At 39.0% G+C, this 25816-nt stretch overlaps 1 protein-coding gene across 7 annotated transcripts in view; it reads left to right on the top strand.

The window, feature by feature from the left end:
* Positions 1-25816, top strand: part of PDE1B (phosphodiesterase 1B) — a 534903-nt gene that overhangs the window by 401237 nt on the left and 107850 nt on the right. For all 7 annotated transcript variants that reach the window (XM_082244620.1, XM_082244621.1, XM_082244618.1 and 4 more), the window contains 3 exons: positions 19707-19820; positions 23849-24031; positions 25715-25781. In XM_082244620.1, coding sequence (XP_082100746.1) covers positions 19707-19820; positions 23849-24031; positions 25715-25781 — 364 coding nt within the window. The remainder of the gene's footprint in view (positions 1-19706; positions 19821-23848; positions 24032-25714; positions 25782-25816) is intronic.

The following is a 25816-nucleotide window of genomic DNA, read 5'->3' as shown; positions in this document are numbered from 1 at the left end:
CCTGTTACTAGACTGCAGATGGAAATATGCCTGCTGGTATCCTGCCTTCGGGACAGCACTGTGTGTTCCCATCATCTTGTAATTGTGTGCACCATGAAAAGAACAAGGCTGTGCAATTCATCTCCAAATGGGCTGAAATACTCTGTGTTGTTTTCCAACAACATTTTTACTCTGCAGGAATATTTGAGAACGTCAGAATGATCAAAGTGCTCAATTTTGTCTTATGCCCAAAAATACTTAATGTAGTTAATCCATGAACAGTTAAATGGTCCACCAACTGAGAATTGAATATTGCCATGTATTTAGTATGTGGTTATGTTAAAGGAGAAGTAAGCTCCTGACATACATTCCAATATGTTGCAATTGCATTCCAATATGTTGCAATTGCCTGTCCCCAATGCCCACCAATATATCAGTAATGAGGTTACAGAGCCACTTGTCAAACTCTTTTGAGTCAGCCCCACCCATGCCCTCTGCATTTCCCATTGCTCAGGCCCATTTCAGAAAATGTTGCAGTGCTCCCTCACCAGTGACATCCCCTAGGATCAGGGATATGTGAATATATGATCATCAAACTTCTAGAAAATTCAAATATCCATATAAAGTTGTGTGCAGACACAGGGCTTTCTGCATACAGATATTTACTGGAAAAAAAAGGCATCCCTAGCATTCCTGTTGATGTGCATGCTTATGACTTGCTCATGACTTTCTCATGATTGGTTGCAGGAGTAACAGGATGCAGGCACATCTAAGGCATCTAAGGCATGCATCTGAAACATTCTCTGTCTGTTTCTCTCTCCTTATGTATGTTTGCACTTTATAAAAGGTATGAGTTCATAATGACGCATATGGCTGCTGGCATATGGCTTACTCAACCATTTAAAAAAAGCAACAAAGCATTTAACATGTAACTATAGCCAAACCTTTTTTTGTTTTGGATAGGCTGGGGAAAGGTTAGAAGCACTACCAGGTTTTAATGCTGTTCAGGATTTTTCTTCACTTTCTTTCCTGAAGACAACCTTTTACTTTAACAGGGAAACAGAACACATTGAAAAAACTGATGAAGGTAAGGGTTTTAGCTTTCTCTTACTTAAATAAAATAAAAAAACAAAAAAAACTTTACTTTTGTCTGTATTGCTGTTGGAGAATTTTCTTTATTTCCTGTCCAGAGCAATGGCTCTCACTAGGACAGTGAGATATCTCTCTTAATAGAGTCCCAAACAACAGTGAAACTTGACAGAGGTTCTAAGCCTTCCCCATTCTATAAAAGAAAAAAGGCATAGATATTTTATTTACAAAGGTAAACATATTTGTATATGGCAAAATAATGTGTCAAATAATATCTGAATTTTGAAAAAAGCTTTTAAATAAAAAAAAATTACACAAAATATTGTTGCATCAGGAAAGCTCAATTTGATACCATCAAGTCCACTTCTACTCCCATATTTTTCATAATTATTCACCTATAATTCCCCAAATCACTTCTGTTTAAAATGTTTTTCATTGATTGCAAGGTGAAAAAAGTGAAAGAAATCAAAGAAATCATGGCTTTCAATTGGCCAAACATGAATCGAAATGTGTCCAGTTCGGTAGAAATCGGTCAAATTTCAATCCATGTGGGGGCAGGCTGGTTGTACAGAAGTTGATCTCTACAACCAGCCTGTTGGATTTTCCCCTCTCAATTGTGTCAGAATACAATACCTCGGTAAGGAGGATTCCCGCATCCACACATTCGATGTATGGACCCACTGGTTGAAAAAAAAAATGTACTAATCTATGAGCTGCTTTACATCTTCTCATGGAATGTCACAACCTAGCTTTTTACAGTTTCCTGCAAGCCTTTTATTTTACTGATCAGGTCCATCTGATTTTATTATAGTAGACCAGTCAAATGTCAGTTAGGTGTCTGATCTGTCTGTTGCAATGTTGCAGTCCCACTGAAAATCGCTGATCGCCACCATTAGCCCCCGTTCACACTGGGGCGACCTGTCAGGCGACCTGGTCGCCTGACAGATCGCCGTAGGTCGCCTTCCACTAGTAAAATAAATAAATAAAAATTACAAATCTTTCCACTAGTTTGTAGATGCGATAATAACTTTTGCGTAAACCAATCAATATACACTTATTGGGATTTTTTTTACCAAAAATATGTAGCAGAATACAAATTGGCCTAAAATGATGAAAAAAATAGTTTTTACATTTTTTTATTGGGAATATTATATAGCAGAAAGTAAAAAATATTGTTTTTTTTTTCAGAATTGTCGCTCTTTTTTGTTTATGGCGCAAAAATTTAAAATCGTAGAGGTGATCAAATACTACCAAAAGAAAGCTCTATTTGTGAGAAAATAAGGACAGCAATTGAATTTGGGTACAGCATCGCATAACTGTGCAATTGTCAGTTAAATTAATGCAGTGCCGTATCGCAAAAAATAGCCTGGTCATAAGGGGGTAAAATCTTCCGGTCCAGAAGTAGTTATTAAATATGAAATGTAGTATCTCACATTTATAATCGATTACAGCAGCATCAGAAACTATAAACTTCCCGGATCGGCTGAAAATCGGAAGTGATGTACATAACTCCTTTCCGGCTAGTTGCGTCACAGCCCACGTGACTTCATCAGGGGTGGAGTCGGATGGACAACGAACTTCTATTTATAATACCAGCAATTTTTTCACAGAAGTTTGTCACCCACCCAACTCCATCCCTGATGAAGTCACGTGGCTGTGACGCAACTAGTCGGGAAGGAGTTGGGTACATCACTTCCGATTTTCAGCCGATTCCAGAAGTTTATGTTTTCTGATGCTGTTGCAATTGATTTTAAATGCAAGTTACTACATTTTTTTATTTATTAAATTGGAATACTATGTAATGAGGATTTTCTTTCTTGTAAAACCATATCACCCACTTGAGGAGAGGAGAGTGGATAGTGGGAGAGAGTGAGGACAGACCCATATACTATTGCATTGCTGATTAGAAGAAAGGATGACATAGCCACCCATGGATAGGAATTGCCTACACCCTAAATGCTCTTAGAACTTCTGGTCTAGGGAATGAGGTGAGCCGCCAGCACACACAGTGTGGATTGAGGTGCAAGGGGGAGTGATCACATCATTGTGAATTTAATGAGATTTGCACAACGGATATCACTGGACACACTGATTTTGTTCTATAATGGACACTATTATATGAAAAGCAAGTCACCAAATTGAATTGTTTTTCTCACGTTATCACTGTATTGAATAATGTTTAACCTATTTTTGCTTATTTGTACATTTTTGCACATTTGCTAGATTGTGATAAGACTAAAGAATTTTATTTTTATTTACGTTTTTTTGCACATCTTGATGATACGTTTATTGCAGCACTGGAACTCTGAGTACAAAATCAGTAGATTAAATATTATTATTCACATTATTAAATATCTACCTTGAGAGATCAGACACATGTAATATTACGGTTTGCAATAATTTTTTTTTTATTCAAGAAAATACATTTTATTGAGCATAGGAAAAGCATTGTTCAAGCATCATTCTGCGAAGTAACACATAAACGTAAAATCCAGTACAATGAAAAAAAAAAATGCAGGAAACAAGCACAGCATTGTAAAACAGGGGCAAACAACAAAGGCAATAAGCCATCGTATGGTATGGTAAACAGTGCTCAAATATTGCATAACAGAGCAGGAAGACAAATCTGACCTCAAAGGGAAAAAGTAAAGGTAGAAACCACAAAGGGATATGAAAGAAGAAAAAAGGGGTGAAGAAGAGGGAAAAAAAAGGGAAGGGGGGGAGGGGGTAGGGGAGAGAAGGGGGGAGGAGGAAGGAAGGTAGGGTAGGCTATTCCACTGGGAGCAATATGAGAGACCAGAATTGCAATTATTTTTATAGTTTTATTATTGTTTTAGTTTTTGAAGCATAGCGCCACTTCAAACTTGTAAATAAACTAAAATTTGATTTAAAATTATTTAAAAAATAAAGACAGAATCACAACTGATAAGTAGCATTATTTTTAAATAGAATGAGCCACCATTTATGAATCTAAAAAAAGGCAGGAATAGTCCTAACATGTAAACAGTTCTAATAGTAAGTTTTATTATTTGTGTTGCTTTTTGTGATGCTTTTTTATGTGGAATTACACTTTGTTTAATATATGTTTCATATACATACATTTACATTCATCTTTTTAGATGTCAGAATGAAGTCATAGAGATTATATATTTTCATAAATATTCAAGAGAGTTGAGAACAAGAAATGCTTAAATTACTTCATATGACTTGTTGTTTAGTGTAATAGCGGTTGTCACAGCATTTCCTACATGAAAGGTGTGGGTGGATATTACAAGCAATGTTTCTCATGAAACATATGAGTACACTCTGTTCAGTTTAATAATCCTTTTTGTGTAGTTACAGATTTATATTTTACTAAGAATTACTCTATTTTTCTTCTGGTATAGGTATTTTCTGTGAAAATTCCACATTTGTTTATGCAGACATGGCTGCTTTAGGCTTTCACTATAGGTTCCTGTGCAGATTATTACTATCGCACTATGATACATTTATTTCTGCTGTTTTTCTGTGTAATGCAATGTTGTGATGTCCATGTGTCAACTGGTTGATATTCTGTAGCATAATGTTGCTGAAGGGTTGACAGCTGGATATAGGGGAGTAAACTGCATAGTATTTAAATAACATTGAATCCAGTTGATGTAGGTAAGTTTCCTGAGGTGATTATTTTCCAGTAAAAGACTCAAAAGTGTATTTGTCAAAGCCTAGAAAACCTTTAATTCCTGGTTAGCAGATGACGAATTTGTGGTTTGGATACATATAGCAAATATTACTGTTTTGTTCCTATGCAAAAGGACATGCACTCTATAGGCTGGCCTTTGGATGTAAAACTATGATTAAAACTATGTTTATTTTTGGGTAGCCCTCTTTTGGGTAGTGTTATAACAAATGGCCCTCCGCAAATAAAATATTGTGCTAAGCTTGAAGGTAAATAAGAGAATGTAAAACCTTTGCTAAATGGAAGATTGGGATTATTAAGAAGGTTGGCAGTGCCTTCACCCAGGACACGGCCTCTAGGAACAGAGGGGATTCCCTTCCTAGGAAATTAACCAGTAATCTAATCAAAGTATTTGGAAGCAGAAGATCTACTGTAACCAGGGCCGGCCCTACCATGGGTCCCGCTGGGTCCATTGGACCCATGCAAAACTTGGAGAGGGGCAGCAAATTGACTCCCAAAGAGATTCTAATCTGTCATACAACCTGATCTCTAACTACTAGAAGTGGCCATCAGATGGTTAATCTATCTCTAGCCTATAGTGGTTATGGGGCCCTGAGCTAAAACTATAGAATCCCAGACCAGAAGGAACAAATGTAACTAAAATAACAGGAGCTGCATATAAACTCTATTGCAATAAATAGGTTCACCTACTAATACAGCTTAAAGTGATGATAAGCCATTACATATACCCGATTAAGTGACTAGCCTCAGGTAATACACAGTGATGAAGCAAACCCTCCTTCATAAACTGTACCTGTTTATTTTCAGCCCAGATCTTATAAGTTTCGCTGTGAATCAGAGGCACTCCCGTACCTAGGTATCCACCTGATGCCCTCTTTTAACACCTTATAGTTTTAGAACTATCCTGCACTGTATAAATGCCCAATGGCTAGATGGCAATTACACCCTCCGTCGTGGTTCGGCAGACTACACTCTATAAAAATAATTATCCTTCTAATGGGCCATACACACTATACAATTTTCTGAAGACTTTTTCCTTTAGACTTACCAAAACCATATAATATTAGGTCAAACCTAAACACTTTAAATTTGTTATGCAATCTGGCAGGCCCTTGCACTACATAGAAATGGTAAATCGGAAGGAAATCTAACCAAAAAATGTGGATAGTGTGTATCCAGCTTTAGCCTTTTTTTTTGTACTATACCGGTGGCCTTGGTTAGGTCTGATCTGATTGTATTTCAAAAGAAGCTTCTTCAGTTCATTTGGGGGGGGGGGGGGGCAAGAGGCCTAGGGTGAATAAATGCACAATATTTACCCCCAAGCAGAAGGGAGGACTGGGAGTTCCTGATCTTCTGAAATACTTCTATGCGGCACAGCTAGCTCAACTTACTAAATTCCATTCCCAGCAACCCCACCCACTATCATACTCCTGTCAACAGTGGCAGATTTCCCATGTTATGTTGTTGCCAACAAAAATCTTTTGTGCCCTTCCCTTTCACTGTCGCTTAGTATTTGGGACAGATTATACAAGCCTCATAACTTTAAGTCACCCCATAGCCCATTAACTCCCTTCTTACAAAATAGGGACTTCACCCCGGCCTCAATCCTCTTGAATGGTGGTCCAACAAAGGCTTTATGCGCATAGTGGACCTATGTGATCATAAGGGAATGCTGCCTAAACAAACCTTGATAGAAAAGCACCAAATGCCAGACTCTGAACATTTTCGATACAATCTAATAATACATTACCTGCATGCTATATCTCACAAATGTGATCTTGTAACTATGTCCCCTATGGAACATTTATGGCTCAAGTATGATAAAATCCGTGGGCATATATCTGAAATATACACTATTCTAACTTGCACCTCAGCTAAACTGGGTTACATGGCCAAATGGGAACAGGACTTCCAGGAAAGCCTTGAACTTGAAGATTGGCACTCGATTGCACAGGCTGATTCAAGGTCACTCATCAACACTTCCATTATTGAAGCAAACTACAAAGTACTGCTGAGATAGTATTTGGTGCCAGTCAGATTGTCTACTTATGTCCCGGAAATTTTTGTCTAAGTGCTTCAGGGGCTGTGGTCAGGAAGGGACAGTGTACCACATATGGTGGCAATGTTCCTAAGTAAGGCGGTTTTGGATCATCAGAGTTTATAATTTAATTTTTACCCTTACACAAATTATTCTGATCAAATCCCCAAAGCACGCATTACTGGGATGTAAAGTGGAGGAAGCCTCGAATAACCAGAGGCGACGCCTCAATTTTATATTTGTTTCTGTTAAAATTACTATAGCCAAAAAAATCGGCTATCATACCATTTGATCAGCTTAAGCGCAAATTTTCCTGAATTATGATAAGCGAACGGTTAACGGCTACCTTACAGGATAAAATACAGGTGTGGGCCGTGAATTAGATACTTAACCCATGACCCCTGGACCATACCTGATTAGGGCCCCTCATGGTGGATGCGAACCAGTGCATGGAGTCCTTTCTCCTCCCCTCCTTTTTATTTTCCTTTTCTCTCTTCTTTTTCTATGTTTCTTCTCCTTTTTATTTATTTATTTGTGCCTTGTGCCTCTGTAATAGAGGGATTCAGACTGCATACCTCCATGGGTATGGAGGATAGAGCATCCTTCTCTACGAGGTTGAGGGTATTTGTACCTCCCAATGCTGAGGAGGCATTCCAACCTCCACCAAAACACATTATTACTAATAAGAAAAAGGAAAAGAGAAAAAAAGAAAATAGAAAGATACACAGCTTTTTTAATGTTCTACAGTTTCGTTGCAGATCATAAAGTTATACTGCAGTCGATTGCAAAACAAGTTGCATTTTGTGTCTATATGTATAAGATGTGTGTGTTGAAGAAAGTGATTTCAGGGGGATTAACCCTTTACCAAAGTGAGGACTGCTGTTCTATGTCTTTTGCTCTTATCTTTACTTGATATGTAATCCATCTTGTGGATATTGTGTACTGTTCAAATCTAAAGTTGGAATCTCTGGACTCTTTTGTTTTGAGAAATCCTTTCATAAAAAAATTGAAAAAGGAGTGGCCAAATCAACAGTTTGGTACATTCTGAGGAACTAAGAATGCACTGGTGAGCTCAGCAGCATAAAATGGCCTGGATGTCCACGGAAGACAAGATGGTAAAGAAAAACCAATTCACAACATCCAGACAAGTGAAGGACAGTCTCCAGGAGGTGGGCGCATCATTGTCAAAGTCTACAATCAAGAGAAGACTTCACAAGAGCAAATACAGAGGGTTTACTACAAGGGGCAAACCATTCATAAGCCTGAAGAATAGAAAAGCCAGATTAGACTTTGCCAAAAAAAAACATCTAAAAAAGCCAGACTAGTTCTGGAAAAGCATTCTTTGGATGGATGAAACTAAGATTAAACTGTACCAGAATGACCGGAAGAAAAAAGTGTGGAGAAGGCTTAGAACAGCTTATGATCCAAAGCACACAATGTCATCTGTAAAACATGGTGGAGGTAGTGTGATGGCATGGGCATGCATGGCTTCCAGTGGCACTGGGCAATTGGTGTTTATTGATGATGACAGAAGAAAGAAGCAGCCAGATGAATTCTGCAGTGTTTAGAGATATACTGCCAGCCCAGATTCAGCCCAATGCAGCAAAGATAATTGGACGGTGCTTCACAGTACAGATTGACAATGATCCAAAACAATGTCATCTGTAAAACATGGTGGAGGTAGTGTGATGGCATGGGCATGCATGGCTTCCAGTGGCACTGGGCAATTGGTGTTTATTGATGATGACAGAAGAAAGAAGCAGCCAGATGAATTCTGCAGTGTTTAGAGATATACTGTCAGCCCAGATTCAGCCCAATGCAGCAAAGTTAATTGGACGGTGCTTCACAGTACAGATTGACAATGATCCAAAACACACTGCAAAAGCAACCCGGGAGCTTTTGAAGAGAAAGAAGTGGAATATTCTGCAATGGCAGAGTCAAACACCTGATCTCAACCCAATTGAGCATGCACTAGCTGAAGGCAAAACTAAAGACAGAAAGACCCACAAGCAAAGAACAACTGAAGACAGCTGCAGTTAGAGCCTGGCAAAGCATCAGAAAGGAGAAAACCCAGTCTTTGGTAATGTCCATGGGTTCTAAACTTTAGGCAGTCATTGCCAGTAAAGGATTCTCAACACAATAGTAAAAATGAGTATTTTATTTATGATTATATTCATTTGTCCAATTACATTTAAACCCCTGAAAATGGGAGGGCTGTGTATACAAATGGTTGCAGTTACTAAAATTTGTACTTCATATTTATGTTCAACCCCTTGAATTATAGCTGAAAGTTTGCAATTCAAATTCAGTTGGATTGTTTTGTTTAAATTTTATTCTGGTGGTACACAGAGCAAAATTGTGTCCAAATATATATGGACCTAACTGTATGTCAGTTTTCTCAGTAATAAGCAAGGGGTATAAAAAAAATAGCATGGGGAAGAAGGGGAAGTTGGAGGGCACTGACCTGGAGAACATTTTTTTAAATGCTTAAAGTGGAACATTAAAAATGCCCTGCCACTGTAAAAAGGGAAGTAGAACGCAGGGCTCTGGAAAATATCAATTGCAAGCAAAGAAAATTGGGTTTTTGGTTTTCTCTGGATTTTGGTATCCCTGGTTTGGGTTCCAGAATTTGAAGATTTCAAAGAATTTTGGGAGGAAAGAAATCTCCAACCCAGTGGCCAGGTCTGGCAGAAGACCACAGGCTGTGAGTGCAGGTGCACACAGCTCTTATAATGAAGGACTTGGTCATAGTTCAGGGATCTCATCAGGACACAGGTATGCTCTGCTCAAGAAACAGCAATTCATGCTGGAGAAGAGATTCCTTGGCCATATGACTGAGGGAATTGAGGTGGCTAGGCAAATATGGAAAACTTGGAGAACTGAGAACATTAGACGAGTCCAGGGGATTAAGGGAATCTGGGGGTTTCAGAGGAGTGAGGGTCCAGGGTATCAGGAGATCCTCTACTGAGAGGCCAGGGAATGGGCCCAGGCAGCACGGTACTGCAGCTGAATCAGCTTGGAGAGCCAGGAGTGCTAAGAGGGCCAGGAGAGTTGAGAGAGGGCTGCAACTGGAAACACAGAAGTACTGGTCTGGGGGCCAGAAGCCAAAGACCAACGTTTTGGGCCTAAGCAGGGGTGCTGCTGAAGAGGGAACCAAGTGGCTCAGTATTTTTGTTACCTGTTTTGATGATGAAAATCCCCCTTGTGGGCAACTGTTTTGCAGCTTTAATTTTTGTCCAATAAAAGTGGGTCATCAAGCCCTAAACTGCAGTTTGGATTAGCATGGACTCACTACAATTGCTTCTACCACTGAGCTAACAATCCCCCAATATCACATCTAACAACCCCCCAATATCACAGCTGAAATACATTAGTTAGGCATTTCAGCCTACAGATTGATAATAGTGATGTACCTGGAGTTCTTCCTTAATCGAGTATTTAGCAGTGTTGAAATAACACCTCTCTTTTATCCCAGTATATACCAGAGTGTTACAAGCTGTGGGGCATTCCTGATGTCATCACCTTCTGGGCAGTGCCACCGTCTACAGATAAACCTTATGCATGAGGATAAGATTGTCTAACCTTATTTATTGTGATGGAACATTTCTGTGTTAGGCACAGCAATCCTGTCCCCTGGCTGATATAGCAGCCATGTCATAATCACAGGTACCATCTATTCAATTAGTTGCAAGCTGAAAGCATAAAAGAGAAAATCAATTTCTGAACGGCTGGTGGCTCAGGGCAAGGACACACTGAAGGAGACAACGTGCAGGGAAAACTTATGAAGCAGCACAGCATGCCAATAAACATGGCAACCGTTCTGAGGGGGCTGTACCAAAAGCTTGGTGTTTTCCAGCTACGACTTTCAGACTGTTTGTTCTGAATGATGAGTATTTATTAGCTGTCATCCCCGCTTTATGTCACACATAAAATATCTCTTCCCTGAGAAATAGTGTCACAGAGGAAGAGAAAGACAATGTCTTCTAAACTTGCGTACCAGCCTGCTCATTCTAAAAATTACTATCTTTTGTGTCATTATAGATTGTGTTTCTGTTATACATCTGGAGAAATAATTTGTAAAATAAGATTCAATAAAACCTAATATAGCACATCTCTGTAAAGCAAAACAATCCAGCCACATATATTACTAAAGTGAACATCTAGGCAAAACAGCTAAGCACAATGTTGAAATACATAAACCATTACTGTTTTACATACCAAATGAATTGTAAATGTAAGGTTTAGCATGTGTGCTAATTTAATCACCTTTACTTTTTCTTAACCAAACCCACTGCTCATTGGACAAAGTTAACACTGATTCTGTTTTACTGTCCAATGTGGAGGCTGCAGCAGGATGGTTTGGCTCACCCCTCCTAATACACAGGAATCCAATCCAGATCACTTGGCAGTCTGCTGTTCTTAGGTACCCAGAACCCAGTGACTCAATCCTCCAAAAAAGGTCCTCATAAGGCTCAATCTCTTAGCTGTAGTCTTCACTGGTTCACCCTTGCTGTAGACACCCACGGCAATGGGTCCCTCCAGCTCTGGTCTCAGTTCAGCAAAGGATCGCTCCGGAGCTAAGTCTTCAGGCTTTTATGAACACAGCAAGCAGGGGAGGGCTGGCAGCCTTAGGCCTGGGGGGGCAAGTCCAGTCAAGTGGCCCATTGAACCATCGAATCAGCTCACCATCCATGCCCACCTGGTTTTATAATGGATATTGATGTTATGAAGCAAGAAAAACATAATGAAGTGTGGTAACATAATTTAATGTTAATAGCAACAAAGGAGGTTTAACAAAAATACATGACATCACGCCAGATGGGGCCTTGAAAGCTCCTGTCGGGCGGAGATCACTGCCTAACAGGGAAGTGACTGTATTAGTATTGTGGCGGCCGGGTGCAGGAACGTACTCTGCACATTTATACCACTCAGCTGCAGCTCTGCAAATTTAATATTGTGTAGCAGCGACCGGCAGCTGTATACAGTGTCTGGCCCTTAAATTAATGCAGCCCTGAGTGTGGCCTTTTTACCCAGCATCAGAGCGGCCCGGGGGGGCGATTGCCACCCTGCCCCCCTTCCCAGTCCTCCCCTGACAGCAAGGGCACCCAATCTCTGCACAAGTCCATCGAAGGCCACTTGTCTGTACAGCTTGCCTTCCTCATGAAAATACCCCGATCTCTCCAGAATTGCCCGGCAAAAAGTCCTATCTCTGCTCTTCTGTTGTGCAGCGAATACTGGGTAGTGAAGTTCACAGCTCCATCAGCTTCACTTCACTTTCATCGCACTATGCCTCTTTAAGAATTAAATTTCCTAGAATTAATAGTGGCCGCAGCATGGCAAGTCCTCTCTGCCGCTGATTGGGTCAGATCTTCTGCTGCCAGGAGGGAGGGGGGAAAGGAGTGAGTGGGCCGGGGGATTTCACAAAGAACCTGCTCTGCTGCTCACGCACACAGTACAGAAGTCCCAACTCTGCTTTGCTCACAGTGGGGGAGTGAGCGGAGGATCAAGCACACACACAGAGGTGCTGCAACAGCACAGCGTCAATGGGAAGAAAACAGTTGGAGAACAACACAGCTGATGGCACCCAGCTACACGTGCTTTTTACTTTTATTTTTCAAGCCCAATGTTTCTGATGTTGGATAAAGAGACAAAACTTAGCACCCAAATATACTTTTGGCCTAACTTAAGCATTTTTACTGTTAAGGTAAACCCCATTTTTTATTTTTCAGTAGAGTAGAATAGAATTCAAACCACTGCTTGTTCTTTTTTGCCATCTCTTCCTAAGTCCTGTAATTTTCCTTTACTTATTGTCTCATGGCAACATCAGGAAGAGAAAGGAAATCTTCCCTTTGACAGCTGGCATAGCATCCAATGTCCACATTGGACGATTTTCCTTCTTTTTCTGTTCCAGTGTTTTCTATTTTCTCTCTTTCAGTCCCAGTGATGGTGGTCAACAGGAAAAATAGAGAGAGAGAGAATCTCCCCACTGAGGACACAGTAAAATATACATAAATACATAAATAAACTGAATTCTGATAGGGCTTATAATCCTGCCCTACTCTATCCAAAACTATAACAGACATAAATCACAAAGCACAGCGCGACTCACACAGTGGGAAGCCGCAAGGAGTCACAGCACTAGACACACTGGCGCAGGGGACACGTAGACCGATGAAGAACAGGCTCAGGTAATGACAGCACTGGATCACTGGTCAGGTAAGTGTCCTTATATTTAAAAGTTAGCAGCTAGGGTATTTGGTTTATTTATTTGTTATCTAGAGACTGGAGAACGGTTTTAAGTAATAATTCTTAAGAGTATTAATCCATAGCAAGCAATTAGAATTCACTCAATTGCTAAAGGAAAGTACAACATACAAGTACAAGATGGTGTGTGACTGGTTGCTCTAGATTACTGTACTTCGTAGCACCTAAAAAGACCCAATCACCTTGTCTATTCATGCAAAGTAATAGGGCCTCTAGAAATTCCACTCTGGACTCAGTTCTATTTTTTTACGACTCCCCCCACTGCTCCTTTCTCTGTAGCAGTGGCCACAAAATACTAGTTAGTGTTGAGCAGGCATTTGTGAGGCACGGCGGTACAAGGGAACATCTTGAACCAGGGTACCCTGGGACCAAGTAATGCTGGCCCATGGTATGTGGCTGATCAGGCCCTATATATGGACCTGACTTGACACAACTCTACTACTAGGTCACATATACAGGCCTTACATCTGTGTGAAGGGAGTCTCCCCTTATGGATGCTGCACCTACTGGCTGGATGTGTGGTCCCGGCAATCCCATTGTGTGACCATTTATAATATCTGGAAACCCCTTTTTCTTTTTGGGCTGTTATATGGTGACTAATGATCTATATTTATATGTGGCCTTTTACTGTGGCCGTCCCCGCTTCATATGGTCTCGACTCTTGCCTCAGGAGATGCTATGCCCTGTTCATGATTTTATGGGAATAACTGTCTTGAAGGTCTCTCTGGCCCTGAAGAAGCCTTGGGCGAATCGAGTCAGCTCTTTGAGGACCTACAGACTTGGCCTATTAGAGACAATACTGTTGCCAATTTGGTATCTTGTATCGGTGTTCCCATAGGGAACATGTTTTTTTATACATGTATATATATGCATATGCAATTTTCTCTTTTTTACCCTTATGACTCAATAAATGTTGTTTTATAAAAAAGTATTTTTGCTCTATTTGTAATCATCCCTACTACATTCGCCCTGAAAAGCTCTTTAGTATTTTGGTTAGTGTTGAAGTTACAGGGAACAATTACATCATCTCTTCTGTCATGTGACAGTGTTTAGGCATAGTAATTGGCTGCTATAACTGAACATTGCATTATGTAAGAAGGTTACATGCTGTTTAATACGCTGAGTATTATACTCACTGGGGAGAACTGTGAAGATGTGTATAAATGGTTTGGGGGATGGGTCTTAAAGAGAATGGGTCTTTTTAAGAATAAAAACTCTTTACCTTGGCCTTTTTTTTCAGCAACTTCTAACAAAAGTTGACGGGAAAAAAAAAAGATCTATTGCTTTTTTAATATAATAGTAAAATCATAGAAAATTAATATAAATATACAACTGTCAGCAGTATGCAGTATCGTTATTATTGCTCTGAGTGCTAGAAAACAGGCAACACTATGATTTACAGGGTGGAGATCAAGTTAACAGCAATATATACACTTTGGGTAGCTGAGAACTGAAATAATGTAATTTGTACACAGCTTAACATCCTACTTTTTGAGCTATAGTTGGAAAAGAATGATAGAATGATAATGATAAAATCAATATCCATTTTTACTGTGCCTATGTTCCTCTGGATTCAAAGCTGTGCAATATTATGCAAAGTTATCCATCTTTCTGTTTGCAGTGGGTTCTCCTTTTGGCAATTTCCTAATTTTTTTTAAATATCTTCACAATTTCATTTGGAAAAAGAAAAGTTTTTTTTTTCTTGAATGATGTAATTCCATTCCCCATCTTCTTCCATAGCAAAAATGAATTAAATTCAAGGTTTCATCCCCCTGAGAGCTTATTTTTCACATTTCATTTTCTTCTTAGCTTTTCTCCCAGGATGCCTAAGGTTGGAAAACAAACTCAGGTAAAATGGAACATTTTTCGTCTTTGACGGCAAAGGCCTGTAGCAAACAGAGGGCAGATTAACTATCTGAGTTTATGCCTAATGCAGAATTTGTAATTCATTTTTAGAATCTAGAGCTGGTAGACTCCTATATCAACAAGCAAACATTCATTTTCTGTGAAGAGAGGACAGGTAGATCACCAGTGTTTTATGGGAAAAAAAAAACAAAGTCCATGAAAAAAAATTGTCTCTCCAGTGCAATACTGACCTTTAATCTATACCTGTTCCTTGCAGTAATTCCTTTTTTGCCACTTTATGTCTCCAGTCTTCAAGGTTGAAGGGCTGCCAGCATCATTCAACTCATTCCCTCTGAGCCTATTCTGTTGTGGCCTCTGCAGGTGCATCACCACAGAAGCCTAGACTCACTATACTACTGCACTAAACAGCACTAACAATGTGAACACCGTTAGGTGCAGCAGTATGGACTGTAAAGTCATTGGACCAGCCAGAAGAATCTTGGCCCAGTTACCTTACTGGACCTTGTGAGAATTTACTAAGATTGAGTTTTAGTTGCTTGGATCAGGTTTTGTTGAATGATCACTATTGTTTCCCTAAGATAAGCCTGGCACCAATTGTGTCTGCTCCGTGTTTAAACATATTCAGCCAGCACAATCAAATCTAATTATGTAACAATTTGCATAAGAAAAGTCCAATGTTTTTGGCTAGCCTAAAATAAATTACATAAAGTGAACCTATACTCTGGAAGCTCTGACCAAAAAAAGGCAAGTAGAGAGCAAATGACAAGTCACTGGTATTACCGATTTGGTGGGAGAGCAGGGATTTTGCCTCCTTATGTCAGAGATATCCCTATTATGAGTTGATGAAGAAGCAGCAAGAGAGAGGAAGAAAGCATGGATCCACAGAATGAATGAAGCAGAAACAGAGAGGTCATTGCATTACAGGTCCTCAGGTTTACCTTTCTCTCCAGCCAGCTCCCAAGAAAACAGTGAACATCACTGAACCTCACTAGTAGTCACTGGCAGCAGTGCTTTCGATGACCTCACACTGTAGATATAGAGATACTAGGCCATAAGAACATTAGTGCATAAGCACAGGTACGTGACAGGAAGTGCAATGCCTTATTTTAGGTGAGATTCAAAGGGCATAGCTCCCAACTGTCCCTTGATTTAGAGGGACTGTCTCTCTTTTGGAACCCAATCTTTCCGTTTCTTGTTCCCTTCAGCTGTGTTTCTATTCGGTCTGCTTTTTGGACCTCTATATATGTGGTCCCCAACCTCCCTGGTACCATGGACTGGCTGCGCAGAAGTCAACCCCTCTATGGACCAGTGGGGGTGGGGGTTGGTTGCAGCCTGTCACCTTGGGTAGGGGGGATTGGATGTTGGAGGTGGGAGGGGTGCAGCCTGTGTCTCACCAGTGCTCGATGAGATCCTGTCCCCAGCCAGGCTGTCCTCCCCACTCTTATACGTCTTCGTGACACTAGAGTGGGAGGTGTCAGTGCACGTTTTGCTGGTTTGCTCTGCCCGCCACCAACCCCTACTGTTGGGCCAGGCTTCCAGCAGGTTACAGACTGGCATCGGTCGGCGGCCAGGGGGTTGGTGACTCCTGCTCTATATTAAAAGATCTATTTATCATCCAAAAGTTTTATACTACACTAAGCCTTCCATTTAAACTCTAAATTATTGCATTTTTTTAATATTATTTTTAAATTGAGTATAAAGGAAGCGTAGTGGTCAAAAACACAGCTGTGACTCTGAGAACAGACAATCATTTTATGCATATTCATTCTTAGTGTTATGCATAACGCAGGGCGTCTCTTTTGCCTACAAACTTTTACTTAAGGAAAAACCTCTTTCAAATTTTAGAAAGTTGGGGGGGGGGTGCAAACTGTACATTTTTTAGGGTACTGTTAAAGCAAAATTAATAGTTCTTTATGTCCCCTAAAAGTTAGAAAGTCTTCATTTTTTGGCCTCATGCACACTGGACATTTTTAATGCTTCTCCTAGGGGCGTCTGGCATTTTTGTTCCTTCCTCTAAACTCCCCTGCATGTTAGCCATACATATAGGCTTTTAGCAGCATTTAGTGGCAGGAGAATTTAGAGGCAGGAAAAAAAAAAACACTGCCAGTACGTCCAGGAGAAGCAGAGGTTTGGCAGAAAAAATGCTTGACACTGCTAAACGAGCCTAAACACATTTATTCTTTTCAATAGCCAAAATTAATTAAAAATTTGGCCAATAAAATAAATAAATACCCAAGCACCAAACACTTCTAAACTCTGGTAAACTGGTTAAAAAAAAAAAAAAAAACCCAACTTAAGTACGTTTTTAATGCTGATTTTCTCTTGTCAGGAGAAACGGCATTTTACAAAAAAACAGTGTGCATGAGGCCTTTGAGTTCAGGTCTAATTTACATAAGTTGAAGCCTTACTGTCTAACAAATTAACTTTATTTCACAGAGTCAAGAATATTTTTATTGTCGCAGTTTGGATGGATTCAACTTTTCACATTTCTCTTATTTCTGTTAGCAAACTCTGCTTGTACTTGGTTTATATACTTAGTTCAGATAGGGTCTAATTGTGACCATTACATTTTTTTTTTATCATCCAGACATTGCAATTTGGGGGTTAATTTAGTGTACCTACAGTCATCAGAATATTGCAGTAAAATTCCAATAGTGTGCCTTCCATTAACAGAATGAGTTTTTACTTTAACGTATAAAGAGTAATGTGAAATTTCTTTCTCATTCTCATTCCTATACTCTCCGACCCTCATACATTAACTTTTAATTTAAACCTTACCAGTTTGTATTTCAGAATTTCATCATCTTAATTTGTTATATGATTCAACATAATTTTCTCTGTGTCTGGAGTTGACTGTGTTGACTTTTTAGCAGCTACTGCCTATTTATAGTTCTCAGGACAAGGGCTGAGATCGCTGGCATAGAATATATCTAAAGCCAAAATTTTTTTATTTTTATGCATTTTAGACTGTGAAACATTTAAAACCCCTGGCATTTTTGTTTGTGATCTTTGTCCATTTTAGCAGATTTCTCTTTGCTTCTATCCTATACATACTGTACAACGGAAAGCAAGTTGCCACACAATCAAATGTCTCCATTGGGAGATTTTGCCCCTGCTCCTGTTCTGGTGACAGGGTGAATGGGCCTCACTTTCAGTCCCAGTGGCATTAATCATAAGGACATAAAGAGACTAAATCTCCCTGATAGGAACACAGACAGCAATAAAAATCTGGCAGAGGCTCTAAATTTTTACGTCAAAGCAACATGGAGTGGCACTATAACAGTGTACAAAACAAAAAAAAATATATATATATATATATATATTTATATATAACAGTATAAAAATATAAAGTGCACTAGTGCTTCAACAAATATAAGTGCATGTGAAAATGATCATAATAAAACTATTATACAATAAAAAAGTGAATGTGCAAAAAAATGCATGAATAGCAGTACACACCATCCAACCATCCAACAAGTGAAATGATAAATCACAGTCCCAGAAAATCGGTGCTGAAGACAAAAACTGTAAACCAATGTCCATGTAATGTGCAATGGTGAAAAAAAGTTTGTTTGATCCGTGAATACAGTGATCCAAAATTATAGTGACAACAGTGCAGTTTTTCAAAAAACGTTATCCAACATTAAGTGCAGTGGCCACTCACCTCAAAGCAAAATATTGTTGCGTGTTCACAAGAACAAATCGTTGGTTAAAACAAACTTTTTTTCACCATTGCACATTACATTTTGGACATTGGTTTACAGTTTTTGGCTTCAGCACTGATTTTCTTGGACTGTGATTTATCATTTCACTTGTTGGATGGTGTGCACTACTATTCATGCATTTTTTTTGCACATTCACCTTATTATTGTATAATGTATTATGATCCTTTACACCTGCACTTATATTTGTTGGAGCACTAGTGCACTTTATATTTTCATACTGTCATATATATATATATATATATATATATATATATATATAAATATATATATTTGTTTTGTACACTGTTAAAGCGCCGCTCCATGTTGCTTTCATATCATTCATATTGTATGTGGTGACACTAAAGTACAGCGATTGGCTGCTATATTTCAGATATTCAGCTATCTCTTAGATTGTAAGCTCTAATGAGCAGGGCCCTCTGATTCCTACTGTACTAAAGTGTATTGTATTTGTACTGTCTACCCTTAAGTAGTAAAGCGCTGCCTAAACTAAACTGTCGCGCTATATAAATCCTATATAATAATAATATTGTTTTTATTATAATTTTTTTATATTCTTCTATATTTCTATTATAGGTTTATTGGCTTTATCTAATTTTTTTACAGTTTTTTCCAAAATTCTAACAACACCCCCCCCAAAAAAGGGGGGGTTTGACTTTAGATACACTTTAATCTTTTGGAATAAGAAACAATTTGGCGGTTTGAATACATATAAAAACTCAAGGAAGGTTGGGTTTAAATTAAACACAGTTTTCTTCTCTGCAGATAGAGCATCAATGGTATTAAGCTATTGAAGCAATATTGAATGTCCTCTAGTGTAGTGATCCAAGTGAGAACACTGAGGATTAATTTGATCTAAGTGCGAGCCGCAGATTTCATGTGATAAGTGCATGTACGGATTTGTACAAGGTGAACATTTTCTTGTATTTGTCCTCTGTGGACAAATGATTTGCAAGTCAAATGCTTATTACGAAAACTGTCAAATGCATATTACAAAACTGCTAGTGCTCATATATACCAATTAGATTTTCAGTCATTGTAATTACCGCTCATGTCTTTTCTTTATCTACAGCCTGAAGTACATGGTGAAGCAACTAGAGAATGGAGAAGTCAACATTGTGGAACTGAAAAAAAACTTGGAGTACACTGCCTCATTGCTGGAAGCTGTATATATTGATGAGACACGGTGAGACACACATCAATCACTTGTATATTTGTTCTAGAAGTATGCAGTATTGGTATGGTCATCTCAATAAAGCAAAACACTGTTTTTTGACCGTGCAATAATTTCAAATTTTTATGATTTTTTTTTTAAATTCACATTTATTTTTATTGCACAGATCATCTGAATTAATTAAGTGTACTTTGTATTATCAATGTTTGCAATATGTTTATGTAAAAGTCAATGCAAAAAGGTTATCAGATGGCTTATCAGATGGCTTCCTCTCAGTCACCACTTAAACCGCTGGCTGGTGATGATTGTGAGATGTTATTAAATGTCTAAAGTGAAGAGAGCAAAAAAAAAAAGAAGTCCTAAAATAATATTTTAGGCTCGGTTCACACTAGCCCGACTTTCAGTGCAACTTTGGAGTCCGACTTTGATACAACTTTGATGTACCTTTTTTACACAGTGGCATTGAAGTCTTATCAAAATCGGATCAAGGTAGTGGAAAAAACTTTTCTAAAGTCGCACAGGCTTGTGTAGTATCAGTTAAGATGGCTCTCAAAGGGAAAGCTTAAATTTCACATGACATCTGACTTAAGGTCTCACAAGTCAGATCCTATGTCACATCAGTGTTATCCAAGCCTAAAGAACAACTGTAACAGTGTTTTTTTTTTTTTTTTTGCTGCAGTGTGCTTAATTATGGTCCCCATGATTAGGCCCTTTGTACTATGAAATGAGTTGGAGCAGTAGCTGGACAGGAGAGACTATGGGGTTGATTTACTAAAGGCAAGTAAACTGTGCACTTTTGCAAGTGCGGTTGCACTCTGCAAGTGCAGTTGCTCCAGAGCTTAGTAAATGAGGAAGAGCTTTGCTGACTTCCAACATCCAGTCATGTGCAAGCATAAATGTTTTATTTATTTTAATTTTCCTTACATGTGATTGGGTGTTCTTTGTAAAGTGAATCTTTACCTCATTTACTAAGCTATTAAGTAACTGCACTTGCAAAAATGCACAGTATTTTTGCCTTTAGTAAATAAACCCCAGTATGTTGTGAATCCAGCACTTATTATATTAAAGCTGGTTTTACATCAGTGATAGCATCAGTGTGTGGCCCGTTTATTTCTACCTGAAATGCGCTCCTGGGCATGCACCTAATGAGAGTTGGAGGTACAGGGAAAAATGCAATTTAGAGTGGCATAACTACTGTTGATTCCACATATCTTGCAGTCTGATAGGAAGTAGGGGAACATCTCCTCAGTGCAAGACAGCAAAAAAAATCTGTCCCTTCCCCACTGCCCACATCTAACAAAAATAAATTTTTTTCTGAAGTCCGGCTTTAATATTTCATACTGAGAACAACCGATGCTCCATAAGTGGTAGCAAGATAGTGGTAGTAAGCAGTTATTTGTTTTCTTAGTGCAATGCCTTACACAAGGCTTTCTCAACCAGGGTTCCATAGAACCCTAGGGTTCCTCTAGAGCAGGGGTGTCAAACTTAATTTCATTGTGGGCCGTATAAGCAGTATGGTTGCTTTTAAAGGGTCTGCTATATCTGGTGTGAGCTACATATAGAGTGCAGGGTTCAGAAGTACTCTATGTACAGAGTGCAGAGTTCAGGAGTGCATTATAGGCAGAGTGCAGAGTTCAGGAGTGCATTATGTACAGAGTGCAGTGTTTAGGGGTGTGCTATATACAGAGTACTGGGTTCAGGAGTGCTTTCTTGCATCTCTCTCTCTCTCCTACCTGGCCTGGCTCTAGTACCTCCCTGTGTAAGCTGCTCAGCCTCTGGCTTCAAAACTGGGTGCGAGGACCACATGACAAGGCCTGGCAGGCCGGATTTGGCCTGCGGTCCTTGCATTTGACATACTGTATATGTTCTAGAGGCTTCTAGATGCTTTTTTTGAGCAATTAGAAGTTTCTTCCTCTCAGATCCCATTGACACCAATGATCCTTTTAGCTATCCATAAGAGGGGCATTCTTACCACTGACAACAAATGTAAGGAGCACTTTTCTCACTGATCATCCCACTTATGAACAGGGAGCTGCAAATATAGTAAATATTAGCAGGGGTTCCCTGAGACCAGAAAGTTATTTCAAGGGTCCCCCCCATAATAACACGATTAAGAAAAGCTTACACTTTATCATAACATTGGCAAGAAAAGAACATTCCAATCCACACTCTGCTAAATAGTGACCAGGCTATATTAGCTGGTTGTATGCATACAAGAAAAAATAAAATCACCTGCAGAATGAGTTTATTTGGACTTGCATTTTATTCACTTGGATGGACAGGTGAAAGATTAAAGTTGCTGACTAACTGCTTCATTTACTGACATCGGTGAATTGACAACCACCTCTCTAACTGATCAACACTATCAAAGGCTTTAAGTATTAACCTTTTGTTACCAAGAACTAGAGTCACTCACTCTTAGCCACCAGACATATTTAAATCTGCTCTAAAACTTCAATTCTGACTGGCAGCTCTAGGAAAATATCCTATTTCTTGAAGTGGGTATAATTGCTATATATTAGGACCACAAAAATATTTACGTGGTTGTTCTCTCCTTATAGTATGCTACTTTAAAGCATATATAAACCCAAAAACAAACAGCTTACCAGCTTACAGCTTAAAAATTGCAGTTTACCGTACCTAAATATGGTGGCTGCATTCAATTTATTTTTTATTCTTTTTTCCTTTCTTTTTTTCATTCCTGGTGATCCGGTCAGTAACACATTTTTTTGCCTTAAGTTGGTTCTATTATATATACAGTAGGAGCAACAGAGACACCCTTGGACAGCATCATTGTCAATCTGGGTTAGTGTTAGATGCACTAGTAGATATGGATGGGCCTGACAAACAAATTAAAGATAAACTCCAGCTAACGCTTTTAAGCAATTACAGCAACAGACTTCTTCCTTTTTCTGTTTTGGGTTATACATAAATGAATCAAAGCTTACCATTGTAAGCACCCCTGTCCGTGTTAAATGGTTTGTCTCAACTTTCTAATTGCCATGTTTATTGGACAGCTTGGTCTGTTAATGGAAGTTGAAATAAAAAAGACTTATTGGTCAGATCACTAGTTAAAAATAAAAGAAAACAAATGCAGCCACCTTATTAAGAGCCAAAATCCATTTTTTATGTTAGGAAACTCCTCTGAGCCCTCAGTTTCACCCACTGTAACTGCTGGTATGAACTGAAGCCATGGTCACATGATAATGCTTCTCTCTTCTTTTTACTTTCTGGTGTCCTTCTTCGGGTGTCCACATCACTGTCTGCTTGATACACTCACCTCATATTGGTAGAGGTAACACTTTCAGTGGCATGGTCCTCTCCCATGGGCTCTAAAGTCAGGGGAACTCATGGGGGAGGTGAGAAGATCAGTGCCCAAGAAGACAACAAGCAGGGAAAAATATTTGGTCCCCAGAGCAGGATAGTAGCTTGGCTCAGATGAAACTGTGACTTTGATACATTCCACTGAACGATGGATTAGGAAGAGGTGTTAGGATTCAAGGAGTAAGGTCATTGAGGCTTAATGCACTATTTTAATTTGTGCCTGAAATTGGGCTATATGGATTAGTAAGCTGTGATATAAATTCATTTTTTGATTCTGGGTTGGATATGCTTTAAATTATTAGTAAAGAAACTATTTTTTCCTCCAATTTCTGTTCCTAGTAAAGGAGTGCATGACTGTGCATCTAGATAAGCAAGAGCTTCATTATCCTGACTGGTGAACTGTATGTTTTTTTCTTCTGGTTGCTCCCTAATTGGTTTTATTTTTTTGGGGCCCTTTGTAGTAGAACAGGATTCAGCAGTGATTTTTCTAATAATTCTTATAATATATAAAATCATTCTAATAACTTATTTTTATTTAAATAAGCAATAGTTATTTTTTATGTATTTTAAATCCTGGTCTATGAATATTTTTTTTACATTCCTGAGCAGCCTTGGCTCAAAATGACATGATTTTTCTTTCATTTTAGAAGTATATGAATGCTCATTTTGTCTTCCTCGGTTTATTAACTCTTTTCTTCTGTATTTTCTCTTTGCAGACAAATCCTAGACACAGAGGATGAACTTCAAGAAATTCGCTCGGATTCTGTACCCTCTGAGGTCAGAGACTGGCTGGCTTCTACATTTACACAGCAAACACGGTCCACGGGTCGACGGTCTGAGGAAAAGCCAAGGTTTCGCAGCATTGTACATGCTGTACAGGCAGGCATTTTTGTGGAGCGGTAAGCAGCGTTTTTATTGTTATTATATGTTATTACTTTTTAGATGGTACTAGTATTCCACAGAACATTTTCATTTAGGCAAGGGCTCATTCACACTATTTGTGGTGGCCTGAATTTTTCTGCACCGGCTAATGATCACTGCTAGGGTTCCCACCGCGACACTCGTGTAATGTGCAGTGCGGTGTGATGCAGTGCGGACAAATGCAGAATGTATGCATAATTCCGCACTGCACTGGATGGTAGTGCATGTACACTACACAGCAGTACAGTGACATGAATAAAGTGTCACTACATAATATTTCAAATAAAGTTGTAAAAAAAAAAAAAAGACAAGCAGTGTGATGCACTGAGACCTGTGCCGCACTGCTCCCTGCTGAAGCCAGCACTACACTAGCCTGCACAGTAAAATTCTGCATATCACCATGTGTGAACATAGCCTAAATCTAAAGATTTGCACACACAGATTAAAATAATGTAACATACAATGAAAATATGGGAAAGACCTGTTTGCAAAAGCTTACACAGTTTAATTAAAAAAACAAAAACAAAAAACCCCACAACATGACCACATAACATCCTTGGAAATCCAAAGGGAAGAAGAAAAACTTTAATAAAACTGGGTCAATTTTTAGAAGGCCTTGTATGCTAAAGCTGACCTAGCTAATTGGAGACAAGGTGTGACAACTGTAAAAGAAAAAACACTGCAATCTTGGTTATCTGGAGAAAGGCAGAAAAATCCTTATATAATAGACATTGCATTGAATATATTTTTCATGCAAAGGGCAATCATGCAAAATAATGTATACATATAACACTTTCAGGTATTTATTACTTCTTTCAGAGATCACAAAAAAAACTAGTAGTGTGTACTAGGCTTTACCTGGAGCATGGAACCAGCTTTTTTTGGGTGTTAGTCTGGATCAGCATCTACTCCTTGATGACTGAAATGCAGACATATATTACATCATCATGATTGGCCAGTGCCAATCCTATTTTTTGAGCCCACAGTTTAGTGTATAAAAACAAAATGAAATGGTGAATCAAAAAAATGCATATGAACACACAGACAAAAAAAAAAATTATATTGTGATGGAAATATTGCAGTTAGGGGCAGATTGTGGTTAAAGAGGTATTAGCAGAAGGAAATATGATAAAAAAAGCTGAACTGATATAAAGATATAAGAGATGCACATTAATTATGCCTTGCCCTCATCTGTCTACTGCTGCCCTTTCATAGCCCAATCAGCAGGCTGGATGTGGAAAGAGAACACCACTGTATACTTTAAGCCAGGGGTGTTTAACCGTTTCAAAAGCGCAGGACATCCTCTGCCTTACCCTCCTCTCTCCCCTCTTTAGCACCGCCTTCAGCACCTCCCCACTGCAGTATTCCACCTGATGTTGGCTGGTCATACCTCATGACATCTACACTATATAAGTCATCTCAGACTTTATTTAACCACACCCCTTTAAGCCACGCCCAATGTTTAGCACAACATAAACCCTGCCCACTTTTTGCTGTGCAATGAATAATGCACTGCATTTTTTCCTCCTCTAAGTCTATGGCCCAATTTATGAGCCTGACCACAGGCTCACTGATTCCATAAAACATTCCTGGTGGAGGCATTTAGGATATAGTTTCTTCTTTTAAAATCGACTCTATATTTTATTCTTTTTTGTTTCCAGAATGTTTCGAAGGACGTATACAGCAGTTGGACCAAATTATTCTGCAGTTGTTGTTAACAGTTTAAAGGTATGATAATATGCACTGAAAATCAACCGAGAACA

Source organism: Pelophylax lessonae (assembly GCF_965119305.1).
Source record: "Pelophylax lessonae genome assembly, chromosome: 2".
Classification (NCBI taxonomy): Eukaryota; Metazoa; Chordata; class Amphibia; order Anura; family Ranidae; genus Pelophylax; species Pelophylax lessonae.
Note: the sequence above shows the minus strand (reverse complement) of the source record. Positions and strands in the feature narration are given on the sequence as shown.